At 36.3% G+C, this 16,535-nt stretch overlaps 2 protein-coding genes across 2 annotated transcripts in view; one reads left to right on the forward strand and one right to left on the reverse strand.

Annotated features, from left to right (window-relative positions):
* The window catches only part of LOC103608545 (heat shock transcription factor, Y-linked-like), a 5,918-nt gene extending 5,683 nt beyond the window's left edge, over positions 1–235 (reverse strand). The window contains exon 1 of the mRNA XM_008592966.1: positions 68–235. Coding sequence (XP_008591188.1) covers positions 68–235 — 168 coding nt within the window. The remainder of the gene's footprint in view (positions 1–67) is intronic.
* Positions 236–6,371: 6,136 nt separating this feature from the next.
* The window catches only part of LOC103608547 (T-cell immunomodulatory protein-like), a gene marked incomplete at its 3' end in the record, with an annotated part of 40,746 nt that continues 30,582 nt past the window's right edge, over positions 6,372–16,535 (forward strand). The window contains exons 1-3 of the mRNA XM_008592967.1: positions 6,372–6,424; positions 6,541–6,691; positions 8,334–8,442. Of these exons, the coding sequence (XP_008591189.1) occupies positions 6,372–6,424; positions 6,541–6,691; positions 8,334–8,442 (313 nt within the window). The remainder of the gene's footprint in view (positions 6,425–6,540; positions 6,692–8,333; positions 8,443–16,535) is intronic.

Here is a 16,535-nt window from a genome sequence, read left to right on the forward strand (position 1 = left end):
TCTGGTATCACAGCGCACGGCTCACAGGATCGCGCTGTCTCCTGGCGCGGCCGCTCAGACCCGACGCCATCTTAGAATCATCTGAAAAGAGCTCGCAGCGCGCAGCCGGCTTTGTGTTTTCCCTCCTTCTCCGCAGCCGCCCGGGCTGCAGCGGCCGCCTGATCCGCCGTCGCCGCCTCTTTGTTATTGCTTTTTCTAGTTTAGTTCCATCATGATCACAGAGCATACTTTGCATGGCTTGAATTTTTTATATTTACTGAGATTTATTTTATGATCTAGAATATGTTCTATCTTGATAATTATTTCATGTATACCTCAAAAGATTATATATTCCTGTGTTGTTGGGTTGAGTGTTCAATAAATGTCAATGAGGTCAAATGGGTTGATAATGTTGTTCAAGTCTTCTTTATCCTCATTGATTTTATGTCTTTTTAGTCTACCAGTTATTAAAAGAAAGAAGTACATTGAAATCTTTGACCATAGTCGTGAAATTGTCTGTTTTTCCTTGGAATTCTCTCAGTTTTTGTTTCATGTAATTTGAATCTGTATTATTAGGTGCATAAATATTTAGCATTCTTATATTCTCTAGAAAATCTGACTCCTTTTTATTATGAAATGACTCTCTTTATTCTGGTAATATTTTTTGTTCTGAAGTGTGCCTTGTCTTTTATTAATATAGCCACTTCAGCCTTCTTTTAATTTGCCTTAGCCCAGTATATCTTTTTTTTAACATAAGTAACAGCTTTGAGATATAATCATTTACTGTACAACTCACCTGTTTAAGGTGTACAATTCAATGGTTTTCAGTATATGCACTGAGTTCAAGTTTGGGTAATATTTTCATTACCCTAAAAAAGAAACCTGTACCCATTTGTATTCACTCCCTGTTCCATCTCCATAACCCCAGCCCCAGGCAACTACTAATCTGCTTTCTGTCATTATAGATTTGTCTATTCTGGGCATTTCATATAAATGGAATCATGCAATATGTATTTCTTTGTAACTGGCTTCTTTCATTTAACATGTTTTTAAGGGTCATCCATGTATCAGTATAACACATTCCTTTTTATGGCCAAATAATATTCCATTGTGTAGATATACCACATTTTGTTTATCCATTCCTCAGTTGATAGTAATTTCAATGGTTTCCACCTTTTGTCTCCTACAAATAATGCTGCTATGAACATTCATCCATACAAGTTTTTGTGTGGACATATTTTCATTTCTCTTGGAATGTACCTAGGAGTGGGATCCTGGGTTAAATGGTAACTCTATGTTTAACCTTTTGAGTAACTGCCAGATTCTAGCAGTTGTGTCATTTTACATGCTCCCCAGCAATGTATGAGGGTTCCAATTTCTCCACATTCTCTCCAGCAGTAGTTATTATCTTTTTTTATTTTAGCCATCCTACTGGGCCTGAAGTGATATCTCGTGGTTTTGATTTGGACTTCTCCGACATCTAATTTTGTTGAACATCTTTCCATGTGCAGATTGATCATTCATATATCTTCCTTGGAGAAATGTCTGCTCACATCCTTAGTCCAATTTTTTAAATTGTTTTGTCTTTTTATTATTGAGTTGTAAGAATTTTTTATATATTCTAGATACAAGTCTTTTATCAAGATATATGATTTGCAAAAGTTTTCTCCCGTTCTGTTTTTTGTCTTTTTGCTTTCTTCATGGCTGATTTATCTTTTATCATTACTTTCATTTTTTACCTATTTATGTCTTTATATTTAAGATGAATTTTTTTGTAGGCAGCATATAGTTGAGTATTCATTTTTTTTTATTTTTATTTTTTTCCTTTTTGTCTTTTTTACTGACCAGTAACGGGATCGCAACCTTCGGTGTCACACCCGTACCGGGGACCGGCAATGGGATCGCAACCCTCGGTGTTGCGCCCGCACCGCACTCAGCCAGTGAGCAGGAACCGGTCTCCACATGGGATCCGAACCCTCAGCGGGAGTGCCGCCACGCTCCCAAGCGGCGCACTCTCCAGTGCGCCACCGGGCCGGCCCGAGTATTCATTTTTTAATCCAGTTGACAATCTATACCTTTTAATTTGTGTTTAAACTCTTTGTATTTCATGTCAATATCGGTATGACTAAAGTCTACCATCTTATAGTTTGTTTTGTTTTTTGTTGTTGTTTTTTCCTGTTTCTGCTTTCATTTGAATTAGTTGAGTATTTTTTTGTGATTCCATTTTATCTTTTTTTGTTGAGTTATTAACTATAAATCTTGTTATTTTAGTAGATGCATTAGGGTTTATAGGATCTTTAACTTATCCCAGTCTGTCTTCAAATGACATTATTCTACTTAACATATAGTTACAGATTCTTACTAAAGTATATTTCTGTTTCTCCTCTTCTGGCCTTGGTGCTGTTTTTATCACACATTTTCTATCTGCTTATGTTATTAACACCACACTATGTTGATTTTTGTTTGCTTAAACAGTCAATTTAAAGAAATTTAAATAATAAGAAAAAATCATTTATATTTGCTTACGTAGTTGACATTTTCAGTGCTCTTCATTTCTTTGTGTAAATCCTGATTCTCAACTGGTGTCATTGTCCATCACTTGATGGGCTTCCTTTAACATTTCTTTTAGTGACATAAAGGAAAATTTTGACATAAATGACTACATAAATATTATAAACCTTTTAGCGAAGGACACCATAAACAAATTTTTTTTTTGACCCGTAAGGGGATCGCAACACTCGGCACGGTGTGGTCCACACCACGCTCAGCCAGCGAGTGCACCAGCCATCCCTATATAGGATCCGAACCTGCGGCCTTAGCGCTACCAGGGCCGCACTCTCCCAAGTGAGCCACAGGACCAGCCCGTAAACAAAATTTGAACAACTAAAAAGCTGAGAAGAAATGTTTGCAGTGTATCAGAGTAATAATAACAGCAATTCAAAATAATAGTAATAGCATAATAATAATAGCAATTTATAATAGTAATGGTAACAGCAGAAATTGAGTGCGTACTTTGCTGTATACCAGCTACTATACTAAACACTATCATGAGTTTCCTCATTTAATCCTTACAATAGCCATTTGAGGTATGTACTATTATTACTCCCACTTTACAAATAAGGGTATGGGAATAACAGGGAAGGGACTAATGTCTCTTGTTGGAGTGAGTTACTGTGAACTCGCAGGGAGAGATAGGAGACACTGAGGCTTAAAACAGGAAAACAGGGTTTATTGATGTGCTGGCATTTTCTCAGTGGACTCAAGTCCAAAGGCTGAGCACCCCAACACAGTGGGGCAGTTATTTTTATATTATAGCATTTCTGGGTTTCTGTAACCGAGCAGGAGCAATGATCTTATGATCTTTTGTAGTTATGACTTTGTCACAGTGGAAAAGTACAGCGGCTGAGAGAAAAGCAGGCTGAAAAATTCTGTTTTAGCAGCCTATGGTAACCACAGGGTGAAACCAAGGGGGCGTGCTGCTGCAGCAGGGTGTTAGCAAGTCTGTGATAACCACACGGTGAGAGAAGGCGGGGCTGCATGACATCTGGGTGGGGTCTTGGCTACAGCATGGATGTTTAGTGGCCACAGCCAGGTGGGACATAGCCGGGTAAGTGTGAGTGCCTCATCTCTAACAATCAGAGATAGAAAAATTAATAAGAAAGAAATTTTAGGTGGCAATTTTCAAAAGAAACATGAATAGCTGATGAACATAAGAGTAATACTCAGCTTCTCTCATAATCAAGAGAACACTCATTTTTAAGCTATTCAGCTGGCAAAAGTAAGAATCAATGCTACTAATACCCTATTGGATGTATAAATTCATACATTTTTATAGGGCCATTTAGCTTTACCTGTTGATATTTAAAATATGCATACCTTTGAACACATGACTACCATCCAGAAATCCTTGTACAAGTACCCAAGGAAAAATATCTTATCTGTGTGTATATGTGTAATGGAGAACACTTGGCAACAACCTGACCATCGATAGCAGAGTATTAAAATGAGTGATGACTTATCTATATTATGGAGTAGGCATTGAAAAGAATGAGACTGTGGGGAAACAGACAATCTGATTGGCTACTGGTGGGAGATATAATTTGGTACAACTACTCTGGGTGGAATTTTCAAAATAGGTATCAAAAATTCTCAATCAGACTGTATCCCTTTCCCACATGTGTGTGCTATATTATTTAGTGGAAATAAAATATTTGCTGAAAAATATGAGTTTGTATAGCAAAACCCATTTGGGTTTGTTTGTGTTTTTTAAGGATATATGTACTTACATATTTGTATGTGCCTGGAAAAAGGTTTAGAAAGATGCACACTAAATTATTAAAAAATAGTTACCCCTGGAAAGGAAGGATTTTTAACTTTTAAAAGTCTCTGTTACTTGAATTTAACAAAAACTTCTGTAATTGTTTTGAAAATACAGTTTTTAAAAAGATACATTAGTTGTAATTGCAAAGAACACATAGACAAACTGACTTAAAAGAAGCAAGACTGTCCCCAAGGGTTTCCAGACTAAATGGATCAAGGTTCTTTCCTCCTGGGCTTAAATCAAATTTTATTTTTAAAGGTAAGGTGCTAGGCTTTACCTGTAGAGCTCAATAGAATTTAAAAGAACTGAACTTTTATAGATCCCAAGTTCCACAGTACAAGACCAAGGTAGTTAGTGAGCTCTAAGACATTTATAATCTTTACAAACTCATATCAAAAATTAAGAATAACATTTTAAATTGCACAACAACAGTAAGGGTTCTTATTGTAGGTGGTGGTTGTATGTTTGAAATTTTGACCAGGGTTATAATAAATCCATGCAGTGTCTTTGAAAAGGGAAGCAAGGGTACATACACGCTCACTCAAAAGGTTTACCATTGATACATTGATTATAAAATACTTTAGAAAGTCTGCTTTTTATCATAGGTTCTCATGTTTTAATATAATCTCCTAGTAACAAAATAGGGTGTGCTGCGTCTCCATGAAATATCTCGAAAACTGTTTAGCTAAAAAGGTAGAATGGATAAGTTACCTGAAAAAAATATTACAGATAAGAATTTTTAAACCAGTTATTAGACAGGGAGACAAAGAAGAAATAATTTATTCTTTCTAGTGAAAGAATACTGTTCTATGTTAGGTATTGAGCAAAGTTACCTTAAAGTTTTCCAAGTAGGGCCGGCCCGGTGGCACACTAGGTAGAGCGCGGCGCTTGGGAGTGCGGCGGCGCTCCCGCCGAGGGTTTGGATCCCATATAGAGACCGGTCCGCTCACTGGTTGAGCGCGGTGTGGGCGCAACACCAAGGGTTGCGATCCCGTTGCCGGTCGCGGTATGGGCGCGACACTGAGGGTTGTGATCCCGTTACCGGTCACGAAAAAAGACAAAAAGGAAAAAAAAAAAAAGAGTTTTCCAAGTAAATGTTATAGTCTGAGAGATTTTTTTCTTTGCTAAATAATTGTTCTGGTAAACTATTTATATTGTAATTTTTTATCCAGAAGGATAATTTGAAGCCAATCATATATTTAGTATACATCACACAAGCTGAATATTTTGTACATAGGTTTCCAGTCTGTGTTAAAGATTTTGAAATTTTCCTTTGTTGTACCTGAGGCTTTTTTTTTCTTTTCTAAATCACTCAGACCTAAAGTAACATTTTTATATGAAAAAAGGAAATCTGTTTTTATAGATTTATTTAAAATAATTAGAGAAAAATTGAGCAGCAGTAAAGTTTAAGCCTTTAGTCTCTCATTTTCTACGTGCACGGAGGGAAATGAAGTGGTGAACACACACATATATATATATTAGGAAAATGCATATAAATAGGAGACATTACATAAAGTCACATTTTACAAAAGTTACTTCTATATCTAAAGAAAATATTTTTACATGGCATTGTGTTGCACTACATAATAAGAATGATGATGATATAAGCACTTTCACTGAGTACTAACTGGCTGCCAGGAATCATTCTAAGTACTTTCCATTCAGTATCTCATTTCATCTTCACAACAATTTTATGCTATAAGCCCTCTTATTACTCAGTTTATAAATGAGAATCTGAGTCTTAGAGAAGTTAAATAACTTGCTCAAGGTCACATAGCTGCTAAATGACAGGGCCAGGATTTGAATCCATGTAATCTGGTTCCAGAATCTAAACTTATAACGACTTTGCCTATAGAGTGGGATTCAAGAAGGAGGTCTCCTTGGATATGCAAAGTATGATGCTTCTATTATTTGAGAGGTGCTCAGCAATATCTACCCTACTGCCTGTTAGGACAGCTGAAATTCCATCATTGGAGATTCACTGCTTTGGGTTTACAAGACTTGGGGATATCAGGGGTCTTCAGTTAAAATGCAGTTATTCATTGAGGAATAATAAACATCTAAATGGACGATGACAGTGACCAACAACTCAGTAATGGAACAGAGGGTCACAATGACTGTGGAGTAGCAAAGAAGGAAGGGGGGCTGGAATCTCCTTTGATTCTAGGAAATAGAGCACAGCTGATGCTGCACAGCATCGACATGTTATGTTAACAAGATGCCTTTCCTTTGTTGTACAGCAATCAGCAGGCCTTTTTACTGGAGAATGTCCCCTGTAATAATGCAAGCTGTGAGGAGGCACATCGTATGTTTAAAGTCTACTGGGAGCTGTCGGACCTAAATCAAATCAGGGATGCTATGGTTGCCACCTTCTTTGACATTTACGAAGATGTGAGTTCAGAGCTATCCTGTGTGTTTGGAGTTTAATTGCCATCCACCTTGTCTCACTTTAGCTTTACCCTATTTGAACAGAAAATGTAGATGATATAATGAAAGCCAATGAGTTAATTACAAGAAAGCCCCTTTTAATGTTAAATGGTAGTGGAAACAAATTTATTGACACTGGCTGATCACTACAGTCAAATATGAGAATGTTCTTATCTAATTTTGTGCTTATTTGGATTAAACCACTAAAGAATCGTGCTCTGAGACTGGCTAATCTGTATGCTCAGCAGTAGACAAAAGCACAGCTGACAGATAACAGACCCTTGAAACTGCGCAAGATCACAGAAGAATGAACCCAGTACTATATTCACTTTTGTCAACTGGAAGTAGCATCTATTGCCACAAATTCTTATGACTCTGACTTTGGTTTCCAGGTGACCTTGTGAAAGACATTTAGAGTTCTGGTTTCTCCCTTTCTAAAGGGAAAAGCCAGTTTACCACTCAAAAAAAAATAATAAATTCTGGAAGAAAAAACTGTGTTAAATTCCAGTGTTAATGTATCACAATATATCTTTTCAAGATTATTTATTTTAAAAAATTAAATGCCCATCAGGACATTTATATCTTCATTAGCCTCATTTTGGGTTTTTTGTTTTGTTTTGTTTTGTTTTTATGAGAGGCTTATTCTCAAATGATGAATTATTTAAGTCCTTATTTTCCTCTGTTCCTGCCTGCTATCAAATCTTGTATTATTTCACTTTTCATTAGCAGTTTCCAAGTATAAAAGTAATTGGCAGAAATAGCACAAGGAGAAAAAAATCCAGAGAATTGACTACGAATCAATTTTTAATTTCTGTACCTCAGAAACATCATGAATGAAATTTCAAATTGTTTTTAAATCTGGGAAATAAATTTGCTGCAAAAGAGTCAAATAGTTAATATCCTTAATATAAAAGGATTTATACAAAGTGATATAAGTCACCACAAACTGGAAAAACACAACATAGTCAATTTACAGAAAAAGCCCAAGTTGCTAACATGAAAAAATATAATAAATGATCAGCCTCATGAAAAGAGTCAGAGGAATGTCAGTTTAAACAAGCACACCTTTTTTCTTCAGTAAAATTCAGTTAAAAAAAAAAAAAGCTTCCCCCTTTTTTATTTATTAATTTATTTTTTGGTAGCTGGCTGGTACAGTGTACCAGGTTCTGAACTTATGACCTTGGTATTATAAGGCTGCACTCTAACCAACTGAGCTAACTGGTCACCCATTTCCCCTTTTTTAGTAAAAAAATAGTACTATGCAGTGGTGGCAAGGACATATAAAAAGGTCATCTTCCTGATGTTTAGGAAGGATCTGACAGTCCATATCAGGGACCTTTAAAACTTCGTGCAAATATGACTGGAAGGAAATATACCGAAATGCTAACAGTTATCTCCAGGGACTAAAATTACAGATATTTTTCATTTTATTTATATTTTACTATTTAAAGTTGTGTGTATATATATATTTTTAATAGTAATTTTATTTTAAACATTAGGTCAAATAAGGTTTACATTTACATAATAAACATGCCATGCATTTTAATGGTCTTTTTTTTCAGTTGGTCTAGTAGTTTTTCTTACCATTTTTGTTTGTTTTTTCCAGGGAATCTTGGACATTGTGGTACTAAGTAAAGGATATACAAAGAATGATTTTGCCATCCATACACTAAAAAACAACTTTGAAGCAGATGCTTATTTTGTTAAAGTCATTGGTGAGTATTTTTAAGTATTAGAATTTACTTTTATTCTCTCTTTCTCTCTATCTCTGTCTCTCAATGTACATGTTCCGAAGAGCAAGGACACGCTCCTATGTAATCCACGTGCAACCCTCCAATTCAGGAAATCAACTTCAGTATGATACCTTTCTCTCTATACATAGACCTTGGTCAAATTTCACCAGCTTTCCCAACAATGACTCTTTTTTCTTTCTAGTTCAGGATTCTGTCCAGAAACATCTATTGCATTTATCACATCTTTTCAGACTTCTTCAGTCTGGAATAGTTCCTCTTTTCCTATTTTTCATGTCCTTATCAGTTTTAAAACATACAGGCTTTACATTCTGTAAGATAACCCTGTTTCCTCAGGTCATGAATTCTTTGTAGAAACTTCACTACAAGAAATTGCAGAATTGATGCCATGTGCTTGTCAGTGTGTCATCAGGAAGCACATGCCATTGACCTGTCCCATCACCATGATGTTAATCTTGCTCACCTGGTCATGATGAGCACCAGGTTTCTCCACCTTAAATTCACTGTTTTCCCCTTTGCATTGATTAGTATTTTGTGGGGAGGTAGTCTGATAATTGATTTAATATCCTTTTCCTGGGCTGGCCTGGTGGCGCACTGGAGAGTGCGCCACTTATGAGTGTGGCGGCGCTCCCGCCGAGGGTTCGGATCCCATGTGGAAACCGGTTCCCGCTCACTGGCTGAGCGCGGTGCGGGCGCAACACCGAGGGTTGCGATCCCGTTGCCGGTCCCCGGTACGGGCGCGACACCGAGGGTTGCGATCTCGTTACCGGTCAGTAAAAAAGACAAAAAGGAAAAAAATAATAAAATAAAATAATAATATCCTTTTCCTTACCAAATTTCTACCTAATAGCCTTAGAGTCTATTGACAACTCCTGCCTGAATCAACTTCTGTATTTGTTAAATAATGATTCTCTATTTTCATCATTTCTTACACTTATAAGTTGGCTTTCTACTGTTCATCTAGTACTTCCCTTTCCCCAAACCTGGAATCAGACATTTATTCAAGGAGCTCTGATTCCTTTTAGCAGATAATGGAATTTAAAAACCAAGTTCTGGGTACTTAGTATGCTCATTGCTATTGGGTTGTCATTTCTTCCAGGATCTTTCAGTGGGTAGAGGTAGGAAAATACAGGTATGGCTTCACATACTTACACACAGATATACACAGTTATAACTATTTTTACATCTGTTTATTTTTACACTATAAAACTGTTAATTTGTATCAATATTTACATTCCTAATCCAACACAGCATATCAGGGTTCTTTCCAGTCTTTTCTGTGTTTGTAGATATTATCCCTAGCAGTGAGAAATGTGGCTCCCATTCTCCTCTATATGCTACTTACGAGGGTACTTCAAAAAGTTCATGGAAAAGTAGAATTGAAAAATAACAAGAATCTTTCCATTCTTTTTGAAGTACTGTCATATTTGCTCACTGTAACCAATTCCCAGCCATGTCAGCTGTCTCATCCACTTGACACCCATGTTCATCATAAAGACCCAATACATATTTTGTTAAGGGTATACCTTAGTATTTTATTTTCTCTGGAATGATAATAATGTTATGGTGTTTTTAAGTTTGGTTTCCACGTTTTAGTATGTAGAAATGAAATTGATTTTTGTGTTGATCTTATATACTGCACCCTTGTTCAAATGATTTGTTAATTCTAGAAAGTTTTGTATAGATTCCTTGGGATTTTCTACATGGGCCACCATGTCATCTACAAAGGGACAGTTTTATTTCTTTCTTTCTTATCAACATGCCTTTTGTTTCCTTTTCTTGTGCTGGATAGAATTTCCATTACTATGTGGAATAAGAGTGGTGAGAGTAGACATCCTTGCCTTATTTCCAGTTTTAAGGGGAAAGCATTTCATCTTTCACCATTAAGTATGATATTAGCTATACACGTAAATTTTTTGGTAGATACTCTGTATCATATTAAAGAACTTCCCCTATTCCTAGTTTGCGCAGAGTTTTATCATGAACTAGTGTTGGAAGGTGACTGTGTATTACTATTATTAGAGTTGACATCAAGACAGCCTTATCAGTTTGTTTGTGAGTGAAACATTACATGTACTTTGTAAAAATATTTATCACTGTTTTGAAATGAACATAAATAGCAGAACACAGAAAAGCAATAGAATTATATGTGTTGAGAGATTTATTTTGAGAGATGAAATTGACAAAATGTGTAACCTTTCTTTCTAAACAGCAAATTCACTCTTATTTGGATAAACTAAGAGTAGCTCCCATCTTCATTATGGCTGCAGCCACAAAACACTGTTATATGAGTCTAACCATTTCTATACTTACCATTCATTTGACCATCTCCTTTCCTTTGCCATTTTCAAGAAGGTATTATTTGGCTATTTTAGAGGCGAAAAAAATAAAAATATAATGCTTATTTAGTATGCTATTAACTTCTGCGTTAGAAGTATATATTTTTTTCTCATTGGTTTTTCTTGAACTTTAAACCTTTAGGTAAGAAGATAGAAATCCTTAAAACTTTTGCTAACCCTAATTATATATATAATTAGAACAACCTGGTTCAGTTAATTAAAACAGAGGGCTGTTGGAAAAAGCATTGTCAACTCTTAGGGATAAATTACCAAATCCAGTACAGCCGTTTGACTAATGCAAACTTTGGTTCCCAAGGGGAGATTCAACAGAAGTCATATAATCTCTAGGATGAAAACATCTCAAAAAATCAGTCCTGTGACCTTGGATCACTAGAATCATCCTCCTTTGTAATAAGCAGCTCACTGTTAGTCTCCATTTATTTTAAAATAACTTATAATCTCCTCTCCTCCTTTTATTCATTCCAGGATATTTGAGAAGCACTCCTAAATCTAGGTTTATTTATTTGTGTCATTAGCATTAGCCTCCCTCTCACCTAGGATACTATGATAGTCTAAGGAACTTAAAGGTAGTATCTGTCTTATCTGTCTTTGATTCCCCCTCTGCCTAATACAGGGCCTGGCAAATGGGAGGCATTCAGGAAATTGATGTTAAATGAATGGTCAGCTACCTTTTGGGACAGGATTTGCTATTTCGATTTAAGAATACTACCTTCTTCTCTAGTACCCAGGCAACACTTGATGCCTCTGACCCCCATTTTTTGTCTCTAGGAAGCATTCTACTCTGCTGTGGGTTAAATGTGTCCCCCAAAAGTTCATGTGTTAGGAAGTTGACCCCCATTATTATCAATGTTAAGAGGGTGAGAAATCCTGTTATGGTAACTGAAAGGTGGGGTCTTTAAGAGATGATTAGATTGTGATGATTATGCCCTTGTGAATGGATTGATCCATTCATAAAGTAACGGTTGTGGTTCTAATGGCTTTAAAAGGAGAGCAAGTGAGGAGGTTAGCCCTCTCTTGCTCAGGCCTTTTGCCATGTGATACCTTGTGTCACTCTAGACATTGAAAAAGAGCCTCACCAGATGTGTTCCCTGGACTATGCACTTCCCAGCCTTGAAAACTGTAAGATAAATTTCATATTGTTGTGAATGACCCAGTTTCCAGTATTCTAAGTAACGGAAAACAGACTAACATATATTGAAATACAAAACTACAATTCAAGGACAAAATTTCTACCTTTACCCATTTTCTGATATCAGGGACACAGCCAATCAATAGTTCATATCTTGAAAAAAGAAGACTGAAATACCCTAGTGGATGAGTTACCCTTTCCTGGTTTAATTCTCAAGTATGCGCATCTTTTCAGATTCTCTGTGACTAGAATGTCTAAATTACGTAATTTCCCATGCTTATATCAAAAATGTACAGAAGGAGTGACACACAATGATTAAGAAGGGGTTTCTCTCATTTCCTTAGTGGGAAACTGTAAAAATAACACTTTGCTCTTACATAGAATAAATGTTATTTGCTTCAAAAATATACATTAAATTCAATTTAATAATTCTCTTTCAAAATGTTGTTTTCTTTCTGTTTAATGAGATAGCTGTAGGATTTGTATCGTTTGTTTGAGTTTTGCCAGTGTACTTTAAAGGAACTATTTTCTCAAATTTGAAGCCTTAAGAAAAATACAAATTTATTACTTAGTTCATCTGAGTGTGATATGTTCATGTGTATACCTTGATGGATTGAAGATTAATCCTTTCTAGAACAAATTTTAAGCATTGAGGAGTAAGGAAAATTTCAAGTGAAAGAGATATTCATTTGTATATTAAGGCAAATCAAGTTCTCCCTGCACTCAGCAAGTTCTCCAAGCCTCAAAGCCACTTTTATACTAAAATTTCTGTTTTGTGCTCTTAAAAAAAGAATGTGAGAGAATTTTCTATTCTTGCTACAAATTTGCTAACTAGCGTGAGGGCATGTGATGCCATTGCTTATCATGCTTGAGTCTGTAGGCTCTTTCCTAGGACACAGGTTTTCAGTTGTGGAATAGGAAAAATCTTATGCTCTGATTTACTTCTTTTTTTTTAAAAAAAAAAAAAGATGACGGGTAAGGGGATCTCAACCCTTGGCTCGGTGTTGTCAGCACCGCGCTCAACCAGTGAGCTAACTGGCCATCCCTATATAGGATCCAAACCCGTGGCCTTGGTGTTATCAGCACCGCACTCTGCCGAGTGAGCCACGGGTCAGCCCTGCTCTGATTTACTTCTAACATTGATTAGGGATTCAAATTCCAAGTTGTAATAATATTTGTAATGCTATGCTAAAGAGAGAAGGCAGTTCTTGGTGTAAAACAGGTTTGACTTTTTTTTTTTTTTAAATATTGATCATTTTGGGCCGGCCCGGTGGCACACTGGATAGTGCACCGCTTGGGAAGCGCGGCGCCGCTCCCGCCCGAGGGTTCGGATCCCGCATACAGACCGGTTCCCGCTCACTGGCTGAGCGAGGCACGGGAGCAACACCAAGGGTTGCAATCCCGTTGCCGGTCCCCGGTCCGGTACGGGGGCAACACTGAGGGTTGCGATCCGTTGCCGGACACGGAAAAAGACAAAAGACAAAAATAAATAAATAAATAAATAAAATAAATAAATAAATAAATATTGATCATTTTGAAATTGCCCATGTGGAAAAATCCATACATATAATTTAGGATCCTGAATCCTTCCTTGATATTTATTCATCTACATTTTTAAAAATTACAAAAACAAGATCAGGGAGACTTAGAGATGAGAAAGGCTTCAGAAGGTATCTTGCCCAAGTCCAACCTGATGCAGCATCTCAGCAGACTTCTGCTTGAATGCCTTGTGGTGAAGGAGAGCTCATCTCCTCATAAAGCAACACAAACTTCTTTTATGCCTCAATTTAGTTGTCAGAAAACTTATTTTACATCAAGTCAAAATGTGCATATTTAGTTGGTTCTGTTCATTGATATTAATTGATAATACAGTAGGCCCTTGATTAGTATCTGTTATATAAAAAAAAAATTAGTCCTAATAAAATTACTGCAGTTTTTATTCTTAAAGCAGACCCTAAGGGCCGGCCCGTGGCTCACTCGGGAGAGTGCGGTGCTGATAACACCAAGGCCCCAGGTTCGGATCCCATATAGGGATGGCCGGTTAGCTCATTGGGTGAGCATGGTGCTGACAACACCAAGTCAAGGGTTAAGATCCCCTTACCGGTCATCTTTAAAAAAAAAAAAAAAAAAGCAGACCCTAAATTATAACTATAGTAACAGAATACCTATACACACATCATGGTCCTGCTCAGAAAAAAAGTAGATTTCTTTAAAGAATGAAATAGGGAAAAAAAAAATTACTTGAGAATGAAAGGACAAGTCTGAGGTTTTTCTTTAAAGTAATCCAAGGAAGTGGAAGGTGGGATATAGATAAAACAAGATTGGCCATGTTGTTGACAGTAGTTGCAGTGTGGAGTGTGTGGAGGATTCATAATACTAGTACTTTTAATTTTGTATATGTTTGAGATTTTGTTTAGAATTTTTATGGTAAAAGGTGTAACAAAAACAAAACCCTAAGAGACTCTTGAGAATGTCTGCTCTGGAAAGTTTAAGAATCTCTGGCCTGTGACTTCCTGGCCTAAATCAGAGATAACACTAAGTAGGACTACCATCTAAGTAATATTATCATGAGAAAAGGATTAGACACATCTGAGACCAAGCTAAGACCTAGCAGTAGCCAATTCTCTACAAAAGATTTTAGTTATAGAAAATAGAATAGCTTCACATTAAAGATATTAACATAAATATTAATAACATACTTTACAGAAAGGTCACAGAAAATGAGATCCCAATTTAAAGCAATCATTTGGAAGAAATATAACCTTCTAGTTGTTTTGCGATGCCCTTCTACTCTTTCCTTTGATTATTAGTTGTTTGCCTTAAGTCAGACAGTTACTAGTACGTAATTACCCTTTTCAAGTCATCTACACTGTCCACAGTTGATTTTGCTCTAAAATTATTCTGTTACTCTAACACTCAAACCAGCCTATACTAAATGTTCCAGTTTTTCAGTTAAGGAAATTTGGATACTTGAGCTTTTATTGCCTTTCCTGCCTCCAGATTTTGCTGAAATAATATGAAAGTTTACTTCTGGGTGACTAATTTTGTTTTACCTTTTGTGACTTCTATTAAGCAAATTGTTTCCTGACAGTTTACAACCATATTATCAATAATGAAACTTAAATTTTACCTGCTTTATTGCTACCATTTTTCTTATATACCATGTTTTTCTCATTCTTCATTCTATTTCCTATTTCTTTTGGTTGAGTACTTAAGTCCTCAGGTGATTTTCAGAAAAGTTGTTCAACAGTTAATATATTTTCTGAGCACTGGTATGTCTTAAAAAATCTTCCTCCTTCCCCATACCAGCTAGCCACCAAAAATATACATATATATGTATTTATACATATATATATTCCTCTTGCCCTTACATATTAACACTTATTTTACTAGTATAGAATTTTATAAACATTGCTCCATTTTCTTCTTGCATATACATAATATGATAGACTTTGAAATTGTCTAATTTTCCTGCATGTTCTGCTTAGGTGGGGACCATTTATATGATTGCTCATTCTGGTTTCCTTTTAAGCTGTTGTTTTTCTTCATGTGTCTCAGGATTTTTCTCTGCTTATATTTCTGAAAAGAATCATTGTTGGTAGGTAATATTGGTGGCAAAAGCAATTGTGTCACTGTACAGTTCTGCCCCACAGATGATTGCCACCACTCCCTTTCTTTCCTCCCCATGCAGAGCCGTCCAGGGGTAGAAACTGTATTTGAGCAAGATGGTGGCTTGGGAGCTCTCAGATAACACAGTAAAAGTAACGTGTTACAGTTGAACTGCAATCACTTTCTCTATGAATCATTAGCCGGGGATCCTGCAAGAGTCTCTGACTTACTCACTCCTGTGGCCTAAAGTAGGGGAAAGGAGTCTTCAGGTTCTGGAGTCTAAACAGAGTTGTGCTTTTGAATGGGAAAGAGAAAAGGCAAGTTACAGGGAGGCATTTGCTGCTTTGCTGAGACTTTTTGTGTTATTTTACCCTGTAGGCTCAGAAGTTTGTTTTTTGTTTTTTGGGGGGGTTTTTTGGCAACACTCTGAAGTTATTTAGGGCACTATTTAGAAGTACCAGTGAATTCCCCACTTACTTAGCTACCAAGAACCACCAAGTAACAAGTGTAGCTATTCCTATTATAGGCCTGTGGCCAAGTTCCCAGACGCCTTCAGCTCCCCCTTTCCCCAGCCTGCTTGCTCATGTTCTCGGCTGCTGTGGCTCTGAGATGAAGGTTTTTCATCAACTATTGCCCCAGTGGCTCTCTGACCTTGTCAGCACTAATTAGTTCTTTTCTCAGTTTTATTCACCTGTCAGATATCCTTTACAAATTTCTCAAAATATCTGCCATTTATATATATTTTTTAAATCATTGCAGTGATATTTAGGGAATTAAGGGAGATAAATATGTTTTCCACTTGAAATTGTTTATTAAAATTTCTTTCAAACATACTTACATAGAACCCATATGTTTTGGGGTTTTTAAATTCTTTTTTCCATTTATTTATTTTTTATATCCACAGTGTACAGTTCGATGTTTTTTTTTTTTTTTTTTTTTTTTTTTTTTTTTTTTTTTTT

The sequence above is a fragment of the Galeopterus variegatus genome, unplaced genomic scaffold (genome assembly GCF_000696425.1).
Source record: "Galeopterus variegatus unplaced genomic scaffold, G_variegatus-3.0.2 Scaffold8547, whole genome shotgun sequence".
NCBI lineage: Eukaryota > Metazoa > Chordata > Mammalia > Dermoptera > Cynocephalidae > Galeopterus > Galeopterus variegatus.